This window comes from Phocoena phocoena, chromosome 1 (genome assembly GCF_963924675.1).
Source record: "Phocoena phocoena chromosome 1, mPhoPho1.1, whole genome shotgun sequence".
In the NCBI taxonomy this organism is placed as follows: Eukaryota; Metazoa; Chordata; class Mammalia; order Artiodactyla; family Phocoenidae; genus Phocoena; species Phocoena phocoena.
In genome coordinates this window covers 76,370,978-76,382,648 of record NC_089219.1, presented here as the reverse complement: position 1 = coordinate 76,382,648, position 11,671 = coordinate 76,370,978, and the positions used below count along the sequence as shown (strand labels likewise).

Sequence of the window (11,671 nt, the reverse complement as noted above, 5' to 3'; positions counted from 1 at the left end):
ACATGCAATATGTGTGTCCACCATTTCTTGCCACTCCATTTGTATATAGCATTCATGATGTCCATGAGCAAAAATTCAAGTGAGCTCACAAAGCGTTGGATTTCAGCAAGACTCAAAGTGAGTATAAGGTAAACACGTTACGTCTATGACTAAGTAGATGGTGCCCTGACAGCCTGAAGAGGCTGTGCTTTCAGTTTAATCCAGAACTTTGAATGCAGAAAGAAGGCAATGACATTCCAAGAAACACAAACAACCAAGAAACTGTATCATATCCTTTCTTATTCATGTTATTTCCCTTTGTTAACCAACTACTTATATTGATAAATGATGACATAGAATGAAAGGGGAAAATAGAGCAACCCATAGTTCCTTTTCCTTTTAGTCCTTCCTTACTCACCAGCGAGCCAAAGGTAGAGAGCTGGCAAGCAAGATGTGAAATAAAAACACTTGAGTTAATTTTGTGCAGTGTTTTCACTATTTCGGCAAGAATTAAATACATATGTATGTATGAGTTATAAAATTGTGTACAAATTGTGTATTCCACATACATGTTAAATGCTCTTATATGTGCATCTAGAACCAGCATTGCACAATATAAAGATGAATGGTAAAAGTCACATGAATACTTTACAATTGTAATTTTTAGAATTTAGAACAGCTTTAAATAACGAATAAAATTACCATGACAAGCCAAGAAAGGTTATGGAAGAAAGGAAAAACTTTATATTTTAGTAGCTTTAATAATAAAGTTTGACTGCTACTTAAACAAGGGGTCCTGCATTTTCATTTTGCACTTGGTCCTCCAAATTATGTAGCTCATCCTTTCTGTGGAGTAAGGAGTCCACAGGGCCAAGAGATTGTGCCCATCCAGTGAGTAACCCCCTTCCCCCTCCCCTTCTAGAACACACTACACATGCCTGAAATCTGAAATTCCCTGATAAATAACCGATCTTTCTTCCATGGTCTGCATGGGCCAGAACTAACTTGAGTGCCAGGGTCAGTTTTCCCCAGGGCAGATTGCATCAAAAGTGTGTGCATTTTCAGGCTTGAGAGAAGAACAAAGGACAGCTGTTGATGTGCTGTATGGGTTGAGAGGGCCATACCCATATACGTGAGGTCCCTCAAGGTGAGGACTGGAGTTGGGGAGGGTAGGAAGATAAAAGGGTACTCCATGACCCATCTGTTCCTGAGCTGCCATGTTCCAGCATGACATTGAGAGGGGTCTAAGAATTTTAAATTTGAATCTGGCCTTTCAAGTCATAATGAAAGTGTATTTGTCAAGATAGGAGATAAACACATTTAATAGATTGTTAGCCTGATTTATATTTGCATATTTAGAGACTTGGTATGTTGATCTCCATTTATACTTTTGCCTTAGTCTTCTCAAATATTGGCGGGGGGGGCCTCTGGATGTAAATATGTAAGGCACTTAGTGCCTGACATTTAGTAAAAACCCAATAAATGGTGGCTATTATCATTATCAGATAATATAGCAAATAATGATGTTAATAATGTAGCACCATTCTCTCCTTGGAAAGGCCCTACTCACCTGTGCCTGCCCTTACAACTCTTCTTCACCACCCAGTAGGTGGGGTGATAGTGGTAGTGTTAGTATTCTGCTTTCCAACCCCTAGATACTAATGCCTTGCTCGAAATAGACTGATTGCCTAGATCTTTAAAGTGCTGCCTCAGGTCCCACAGCCATGCCCTGTGAGTAGGATTAGCTGAGGCCCAGTGCCTACCTGAATCATGCATGAGCTTGTTATGTCCTCTGCAGTTTGAATTGTGCTGCCTATTCTGCAGCTCCTTATATGCTTTTTGTCTTTTTTCCTAATGAATTTGGAATTACTTTGAAATTTAGGAAAATATTTATCTCTGTGATAGTTAAAATAGGCTAAGAAAAACCACCTAACATTTCCCTTTTTGCACTGGATGCCGGGAACCAGGTAAAATAGATTTTTCTCAACTACTATAACTATGCATTGCTTAGGCTTTCTAATTCAATGAATTTCCTGTCCTCATTATTTAGTTCTTACCTGGATTGTTATCTTTGTTTCTGTGACATTTTATTATAAGTCTCCTTGAACACTGTTTTGTTGATTAATCTTCTCTTTCTTTGTTTTAATGAATCATTCTAACAAACACGCTTTGGAAAGCATGTTATTTGGAAATATTTTGGCATTTCTTCAAAAGTCTAAAATGTAGAATTGTTTCGGGGCAGGTGGAATCCATTGAGGTCATATGTCAGGTAGTTTTTTTTAGGCATAATTTTTAAAAACATAGTGCATATATTCTCTCTCTCTCTCTCTCTCTCTCTCTCTCTCTCTCTCTCTCTCTCTCTCATTCTTTTGCTGGTATTGATATCAACAGACTATCAATGAGTGAATGAAAAGAATTAGATCCCTAGAATCACCCCAGAGTGCATCTGGCAGTAGATTTTGCCCAACATGTAATATGTAGTAGTATTTGGAGAAACAGAGATTTGATTAAGGTCATTTTGTTTCTTTTCTTTTGCTTGGTTTTCCCTCTTTATTTTGTACTTATTGCCAGACATCATGAAAGTGGAAGCATCACTTCCTCTGGCAGACACTACATGTGAATTAGCTACAAAACCATGGATTCTTAAAATAGATGCTTCCCCTAAAATAGTGCCTACATACTGTGTATGTTAATTGTCTTCTTGCTTGTTTACATGCTGACCAGCTATAAAATTCTTGAGAGCAAAAACTGTACCTGGCTTGCTTACCCATTTTATACTTGTCATCTAGTGGAGTGCTTAGGATACAATGTAGGTACTTTAAAATATATGTTGAATGGATAAATGACCGTCTCAAGCACACAGACAATATGCTTAATGCAAAGCTAGGGATTTCCAGAGAAGGTGTGATGAGAAGATAGGCTCAGTTAAGTAAAGGAGGCAGAGAAGACATTCACAGAGGAAGCAGGATAAAGCTGTGGTTCCAGAGGAGAAAGTCTAGGAAGGACACAGGCCTTTATTTGAAAATCCTAAGAGAACAATGCCTAGAATATATTCATCACATTTACCCACCTACTTAGTTCACCGATCAGAAAGTAAAAAAAAAAAAAAAAAAAACTAAGGTCATTATAGGGTAATGATGGCATAAAGCAAGATTTTGGTTTATTTTTATCACGTATGACAATCCAGATCCATTTTGCAACAAGCTGCTTTATAATCCAGAACACATAAGAATGTTTTCCTCACTGCTCTCTATTTTGTCTTACCTACATGCTGACATTTACCTCTTTTCCTTGAAGTATCATCATACATTCCTGTGCAGTTCCCCACTGTATCCCAAGGTGCATCCCATTAAATTCACCCAAATGGGAAATTACAGTCTCAACGAGTGACTTCTTAGAAATTTTCCAGGCTAAACTGATGGCAACCATATTCTGGGGGGCTGAATTGGGGGCCTCAGACTCATTTGTCCACATGGGGCAGGTGCATGGCCCTCTAGTCAAGCATATGTCCTAGTTTCATTTTGTAACTTTAAGAGAAAGACTACAAGCTGATCCTCTGTCCATTTGGTTGACAAAGCACCTGGATGTGTCCTCAATAAACAATACTGAATTTTAGGACGTCACTGTCTTCCTTGCCTCAGAACTCTCTGCTGTTCTATTATAACAAACATACATAAGAAAAACTAGTCTTTCTTAGACTAAAGGACATACAATCCATTCATTTCAAATTTTGTCTTTGGAGCAAACTCAAGAGCTATTTGCTACTTTTGTATTGTTTGGGCCCCTGTATAATAGTCTTTCCTGAACAATGCCAGAGTGTATTGTAACACCACAGTGAAGTGTGATTACAGTGAAAGATGTGATCAGTGCTACATTAAACTTGTTGTGATTATTATATGGGTGTTCCCGAGGCTACTGTCCTTAACACCACAGTACCCTAATTTATTGAGGATCTGTAGATGAAACTTCACATGGGTCTCGACTAGAAAAAGCCATGCTCCTCCTGACCCTATGGTTTGTTTTTCACTTTAGACTCTGTAAATCTTTCTTTTTTTCGGTACGCAGGCCTCTCACTGTTGTGGCCTCTCCCGTTGTGGAGCACAGGCTCCGGACGTGCAGGCTCAGCAGCCATGGCTCACGGGCCCAGACGCTCCGCAGCATGTGGGGTCTTCCCGGACCAGGGCACGAACCCATGTCCCCTGCATCGGCAGGCGGACTCTCAACCACTGCGCCACCAGGGAAGCCCAGGACTCTGTAAATCTTTGATGTGTGACCTGCCGATAGCAATTGAGCAGGACATTATATTTGGCCTTGGATATGCTGAAGCTTCCTCTAGTTTTTATTATATATTTACTTCATTTCTTTATTTTCTTAGTTTTTAAACATGTTTATTTTATGTATCTCTAAGATGCCTCAAATCCTATTTTGAAATCTTTGAATCTTCCTTTAAGGAAAATCTGTAAATAAAGAAATAAATTTGGAGTCTATGTAGAAACAGTCTTCTAGATATTTTGTATTCAATCAGAGAGTCACCCGCACTTTAAACTAATTGTGCTAATGAACTGAGAACTTGAAACAACTTTCACAAGAGTACTTGGCCATGGAGGCACTGGAATGTGTGATTAGTCCTTGATGGGAACTGCCGTACTGCTAAGTCTATTTGTCCTTTTTCCTTTTTCTTCTCCTTCCCCTTTCATCTGTCATGACCATAGCCTCTTCCACCTTTATGTAGTCCTCAAAACCTCCCTCCTCCTGATACTCCTCAAGCATAGCACTGATTTATCCTCAAATGTTCTTTACGCCTATAAGAAAAAGGCCAAATCTTGCTCATCTTTTTGTACTCAGGGTCTAGCGTAAGCCTGGAATATAGTAGTCATCTAATGAACATTTACTGAATGAACCGAATTGCATTACATAAAGTAATGCATATAAGGCATTAGTAGAGCACTTGACACAAAGTACAAAATAAATGTTTATTTCTCAATCACTTTCCTTCACACCTGGCCTGAACCTACTTTCCTACTTCATGTCCCACCACTGTGGCTTTAGGGATCATCAACTCTTGTAATTGCATGCATATTACATACATTTCTATGCCTATGGAGCCCTTACCATGCTGTTATTTCTTTCTACAGTGCAATCTCTTTCTTAAATGCATCATCCTTGCCCAAATCTAGTGAAAAGAAAACATAATTCTGGTGATGTTGGTCCAAATCTCCTCTATAACAAGCCATGCCTTTTATATTTAAATAGTTTGATCTGGTTGGGCCTTTCTGGCATCTTTCACATAGAATTACATGTTCTTTTATAACTTGGCAAAGCTCCTTAAATCAAACTAAAACATACTTCCATTTATTGATGCAAGCACCCCTACTTTCTACTACCCAAAATCATTAATAAGTGAGCAATAATTAAACTTTTGGATTTGACTAAGTAGTTTTTATACATATGTATCTGGTTGTTTAGCATTTTATTTCATTAAATTGCCTCATACAGGAAGTCTAAAATACATTTTATAAATTTTTATAATCAAAAAAAAGATGGATGATTTGTTTATTTTGGGGAAAACTCAGCCCAAGGCTACTGATAGCTGTAATTCCCCTAGCCACTTCCACATAATTTTTAAAATGTGAATGCCAGGAATGGTGCTGTTGATATTAATATCAGGACAAGGGAGAGAAGGACTAGGTGTCTCTGGAGGAGTCTCTGGGGGAATAAACAAAGATACTTGTGCAATGTTAGAGATTTCTGACTTCAGGTTGACCTTATCAACAGCCTGTACAGCAATGAAGAGATCTGTGCCATTTGTAAAAGTGATGTGTTCTGGTTTAAACACAAAGACTTCCTCTGAGTTGGCCTCCTTTGGGATGAGGTCAGTGGTGTTCACTTGAAGTGAATCATTGAACTTGTCTCTGAGATCAAGAATATTTGTGCTTATTCCAATGATGTACTTGTGAGCTTAAAAAAGAAAGAGAGAAAAAGGATGTGACTTGTAATTCTCAAGTCTTAAAGAAGTTTTAAAAAGTCTGTTAGAAACAATATCACCATCCCATAAAATACCAATAAATAAATGTAATTGACGGTCCATATTTATAAGCATTAGTATCTTCTTTTACATTCTTATTTTTATATCCCGACGGAGTGATAAATGTAAAACTGGATCAGGCTTGACTTAAAGACTAGGTCAGTATTTCTGGCCATAGCACCTGACTGAGAGAGGAGGTTAATTACCACTTATTATTTTATTATTTGTGCTTCTCAAACTTGACCATACATACACATCATCCAGGGATCTTAAAATGCAGATTCTGTTTCAGTAGGTCTGGGGTGGGGCCTAAGGTTCCACATTTCTAACAAGCATTCATCTGATGCCCATGCTGCAGTCCACAGACCATACTTTGAGAGGAAAACTCTGGTAGAATCTGAGATTTCTTCCAAAGGACAGCCCTGCTCCCTAGATATCTATGATCTTTTCCCCATTCTCTCCAGGGGTCATTACTAAAAATGAGGTTTATTAAAGCAGCAAGCAAGATTGGCAAGATTGCCAAGCAAACGGCTTGGCAAGATTTCAGAAAAAAACTGAGGATTGCCTGTTCCTGGTTGAAACATCTTACACCCCTTTGGGCCAGTTTTTCAGATTCTAAACTTCTCATGTTTAAAAATCTTAAGCTTTCATTTCAGAGGATGTTCAAGATCCCTCCACATGCATCACAACATGCCTGCCTGCCTCGCGCCCTCTGCCTCTCTGCTTGGCTGCTAAACTCTTTTACAGGGCCCACACCACACTCAGCTTACCTCTTCCGTGATCATAATCATCCCCAGGAGCCGTCCAAGTCAGATTAATGAGACTGTCCCCTTGGATTTTTGCCTTCAGGTCAGTGATTTTACAAGGCGGAAAGAGATCAGGTATGGGAGCCGTTGGAACATCGGAGGCCACAAATGAACCTCCCGAGGACGTTCTGCTGAAACACACTTGCTTGCCTTGAAGATCATCCTTATTAATTTCAGGTCTTGGTGGATTCCATTTTACTTGACCTGCATTAAAAAATTCCTCAGTGCAAGGTAAACAACACCATGAAATGGCTATACTTCCCTCTGTTTTTTATTGTATTACCCTCTTTCTACCCTTTCCTTCTTTCCTCCCACACACAAAACTTACTTTAACCATTTGTTGTAAAGCTCCCAAATCAGGTTGCATCAGATGGAAAAAAAGCAAAGAGAAAATCACAGTTCTTTATCTCACATATATTTATTTCCTGGATATTTAGTGGAATAGCTTTCATAATTTATTTTTTGTAAATATACTTGTCCTGGAATTGTTTCTTTTCCCAACTTTTTGCTATCCTACTCTTAACCTGACACAAGGTCAGTTTAAATACTACCCCTGCTTTAAACCTTCTCAGACTTCCTCAAGCAATCTCTTCCACCTGGGTAATACTAGGGGTTTCATTGTCTTTCCTATTTATTTCTTAATCAATTATCTGGGCCTTCAAGAATTGCCTTGATTAATAATTCTGTGCATTTTTCTCTTTTTTCTCCATGTTTGTGTTTTGTCTTTCTTATTAGATTGTAGTTTCTCACAAAATGTTTTATGTTAGGGGTTCCAAAATTGTGTGCTTTTGAAAGACTTGATTTTCTCAATGAATGCATGGAAATCTAATTCATGTAGCAATCCCAATTTGCTTCACATTCTTGTTGAACGGTTGTATAAAAATCATCCTGAAATTCTAAATATACCCTGGCCTGCTCAATCAGTGGGATTCTCAGACTCTCTTTTCAATAAAAATATTCTGGAATACCTTAACATGGCATTACTCTGGTTTTACTTTCTCATAAACTCTTCTTCTTTAGCCCTTATAATCTTTTGTCTGTAAAGACAGATTGATCTTTATACCCATTAATCTGGTCTTGGGCAAAGATGAAATGAATACTTTAGCAGGTTTAAGATTAATTCAATTCACCAGTAGAGAATTTCTTTCTTGGTATCAAGGCTCATCAAGGTATAGGGGGAAGAGCATAGCTTCCCAGTGCCAAGTCAGGTGCTATCACTTTTAGTAATGTGGACCAATAACCTCTCTAGCCTCTGTCTCCATCTGTAAAATGGGATAATTAGGAGAATGAGCTATATTAATGTAAGTGTAACACTGAGCATAATGCTAGATATAGCAAGTATACCCGTCTTCTCCTGACTTCTCTCCCTAACTCAACAAAAAGGGCAAATGAGAATAAAATAAGCTGAAATATGTAAAAGAGCTTTGGAAGCAATGGTGTCTTTTAAAGCACTTTTTCCTATTATCACTTTTGCATGAGGACACACCACATGTCTCAGAATCCTCCCTTTACTGATCACACACTCAAGTAAAGAGGACAGTGTGAAGCTTCTTAGAAGAGCTTTTCTTACTACACACCAGCACTAGGACAAGACCTGTCCAGGACAGAATGCAGGTTGATGGAAAACAAGTCCTGGAACCTATCAGGACTCAGTCTTGGACCTCATTCCAGCTCTAGTCCAGGACAAGTGTTCGTAACTAAGATTGGTGTGGGACTGTCTGTTCCTTGGAGCGTAATTTTTCCACTTGCTTACATGTGGGCTCAGTGTGCTACCTGTTATTAGGTTCGTCTACTATTCTCCCTAGTCTGAGCAGAAGAGAGGAGGAAAAGGAGACAGTGGGCTTTTGGTGATACTGATGCAGATAACAAGCCCCAAATTGTTATTTTTGATTCTGTGGAAATGCCTATATCAGTAGAAAGAGCTTTATTATGAAATGTGTTAAGATTTATTTAAAATAATAACAAACATTTATTGAACACTTCTTATTTACCAGCAATAGCTTATTAGATGTGTTTTCTTGTTTATTCCTCATAACCATCCCATGAGGTAGTTACCATTATTACCTATTTTACAAGTGAGGCAAACGAAGCACAAGAGATGACCAGGGTGGTCAAAATCTACGTTCAGTCTAGTGGTTTTCAACTGGGGGCTATGTTATTACCTAGAGGACAGTGAATGATGTCTGGAGACATTTTTAATTGTCATGACTGTGGGGGCCGCTTCTGATATCTAGTGAATAGAGGCCGGAAATGCTGCTAAACATCCTACAATGCACAGGACTGCCCTTCACAACAAAGAATTATGTGGCCAAAATGTCAATAGTTACCAAGGTTGAGAAACCCTGATTTAATTTTGTACCATTCTCTCCACAGGTTTAGTGGTTTTCACTTGATTCCAAGCCTTTTACTCAAGCCAAGGATGTTATTATAGATGACTTACCATTCTCGATCCAGCCAGGTATGTACATGGCTCCAATTTGCTGGGGTATCCCCTTCTGAGTGGCTGTATTGACACCTCCCAGAGCCCACACTTTTACACTGTATCTACCGTTTGTATCGTAAGCTGTAAAATACCTTGAATAGACACCATCATCCTTAGTAGCATCGGCACCTTGACAGGGAAATGAAGGAATTAATGAATATCCTAAAGGTAACTGGGCATTTGTATATTTCCAACTCATACGTGGATTAAATTTTCTTAAAGCAAAGATAATCCAGTGTTATCTCCAAGAGAGTTTAGGATTTGACTATGTTAAGAATGAGGTATACTTCTTTTCCGTGTGTGTGTGTGTGTGTGTGTGTGTGTGTGTGTGTATGTGTGTGTAATTTCATACGTGTACATCTTGTCTTCCTGAATTGTTGTCTTTTTTCTGAACTCAGAGATCAATCATGTGCCTCTTTTACAACCAACATAGCACAAGGTAACTACTCAGTACGTATCTGTTGAACTGAATTCAATTACTATATGTTACTGGTGAGAAAAAAAAGTTATATGATTTTTTTTTTAATTTATGGCTTTTCACTAGGGTAGATTTAGGTGGGAAATTCATTTACAGAATTTGTTTTAATAAGGTTACTTGTTTCACAGTAGTCAAGTTCCTTCCAAAAATAAATGTAGAATTTTCTTTTTCTCTCCCTGTTTGACTTCTTAAATATAAAAATAATAGGTAGAATTTTCCCTTTGGGTGAAGGATAATATAGAATCTACATAGATATGGGGGTCACGTATGACTATACTTTAATCCAACTCTGCTGCTTTTTAAATGTGAAAGCCTGTTTCTTCATCTGTAATGTAGGGATAATATCTCCAAAGTGTGTGGTGAAGATTAAAAAATGAAGATCTATCTATCTACCTATCTATCTATCCATCTGTCTAATCTTCACACAAACTCCTAACACAAAATACCTATTAATTTTCCTTCTTCACTTTTTGGAGGGTGTGGAATACCCACTGACAACTCCCTAGAGTCTGAGACTTCGGGGCTTTACAAAAGCTAAAGGTAGTCCCTTCCTCATGTTTTCCAACAATTTGAAATATAGTAATTGTGGGGTGGCAGAAAGCTCCCCCAACCAGGACCACAGTGCTGGACTTCCTGCTTCTAACTGTCCTCACCACAACATGCCCTCCTGCTCTTCCCTGGTTGCTTCTTGGAAAAGAAAGATATGTTCTTCAAGTTCTTGGGTGGTTACCTGCTCCATTGTCCAATAATTCCAAAGTAACTGTTTTTCCATCCACTGATTCTATCAGGGCTGTGACCTTGGCCCTGAGAATTGGCAAGCTTCCTTGGTGAATCTTTGCATAAACTACCATAGGGCTAGGGAATTTGCCTGTGTCTTTGTTCATTTTAGAGGTCACTGTAACTGGAGGCAAGGTACCACTTGATGCACGGGAGGTGACAGTCAAAGTCAGGGTTTGTGACCTTGCTTGTAGGCTGTATTTCCAAATGCCGACCTAGCCAAAAAAAATGGAGACATTTCCACTTAATAGCTTTAAGTGACACAGATCTGACTTCAATGCCACCTATAGGAAGAGCCCATCTAATACAAGTACATTACAAGTATATCTAAGAAGATTTTTGATACTCTCTCAGCCAAGGGAAACTTTGGTATATTTGGACTAAGTACATGGTTCTATTGCCAAGAAAATCCTAGTTGGGAAAAATGAGGTCTGAAAGTTGTGTCCTTATTTTAGCCTTGGTTTCTCAAGAGCAGGATCAAATCGACAGATTTCTGAGGTAGAGGAAATAGTTTTCATGATGCCAAAGCTCTAGCTGCTGTGTAATTTGAAGGTTCTCCTTTTAGCACCTGGAGAAAATATCACCAACTTCCTTTTTCTGGACTTGCTGTCATACTGAGTGATTTCCACCGGATGGAGATTTTTCCTTGTTTTCTCTTTCATTCAATACTGGCTCTTTTTTTAGCAACCACCCTCATTTAAAAAGCTACAATTATTCTGTAAAAATTTTATATTATCTTATCAAATTGTGAGAAGGAAAATAGATGAGTCCATACCTTGGCAATGCCTGGGATTTGGAGGTAGGCCATTTTGATGTATGTGTCCACTAAAAAGCCATCTTGTTTCTTTCCGCTGGGATCCCAGAGAAGGATTTGGGGAATGTCAGTTGTCCAGGTGATGAGAAACAAAGTGTCTTTCCCCACAGTACTGTCCACAATCACCGTGCCATTCAACCACTGACTGTTCTGGAGGGTTAATCCCCTGCTCTCAAGCTGTTAAGAAAAACAGCTCTTTACTTTCTGGAGAATAGAGCCCCCATCACATAGTCTCTTCCATTCTGTCTCCAACTCTCAGTTATCCCATTAAAAAGCCTTCAGTGATGCCTGAGTTCTTGGTTTGATATTT

The 11,671-nt window shown here is 38.7% G+C and overlaps 1 protein-coding gene across 1 annotated transcript in view; it reads right to left on the bottom strand.

Moving 5' to 3' along the window:
• Nucleotides 1-5,548: 5,548 nt before the first annotated feature.
• Nucleotides 5,549-11,671, bottom strand: part of CLCA1 (chloride channel accessory 1) — a 36,707-nt gene continuing 30,584 nt past the window's right edge. Inside the window, exons 10-14 of the mRNA XM_065898213.1 lie at nucleotides 11,323-11,538; nucleotides 10,501-10,762; nucleotides 9,251-9,421; nucleotides 6,775-7,014; nucleotides 5,549-5,937 (exon numbers count right to left, since the gene is read on the bottom strand). Coding sequence (XP_065754285.1) covers nucleotides 5,549-5,937; nucleotides 6,775-7,014; nucleotides 9,251-9,421; nucleotides 10,501-10,762; nucleotides 11,323-11,538 — 1,278 coding nt within the window. The remainder of the gene's footprint in view (nucleotides 5,938-6,774; nucleotides 7,015-9,250; nucleotides 9,422-10,500; nucleotides 10,763-11,322; nucleotides 11,539-11,671) is intronic.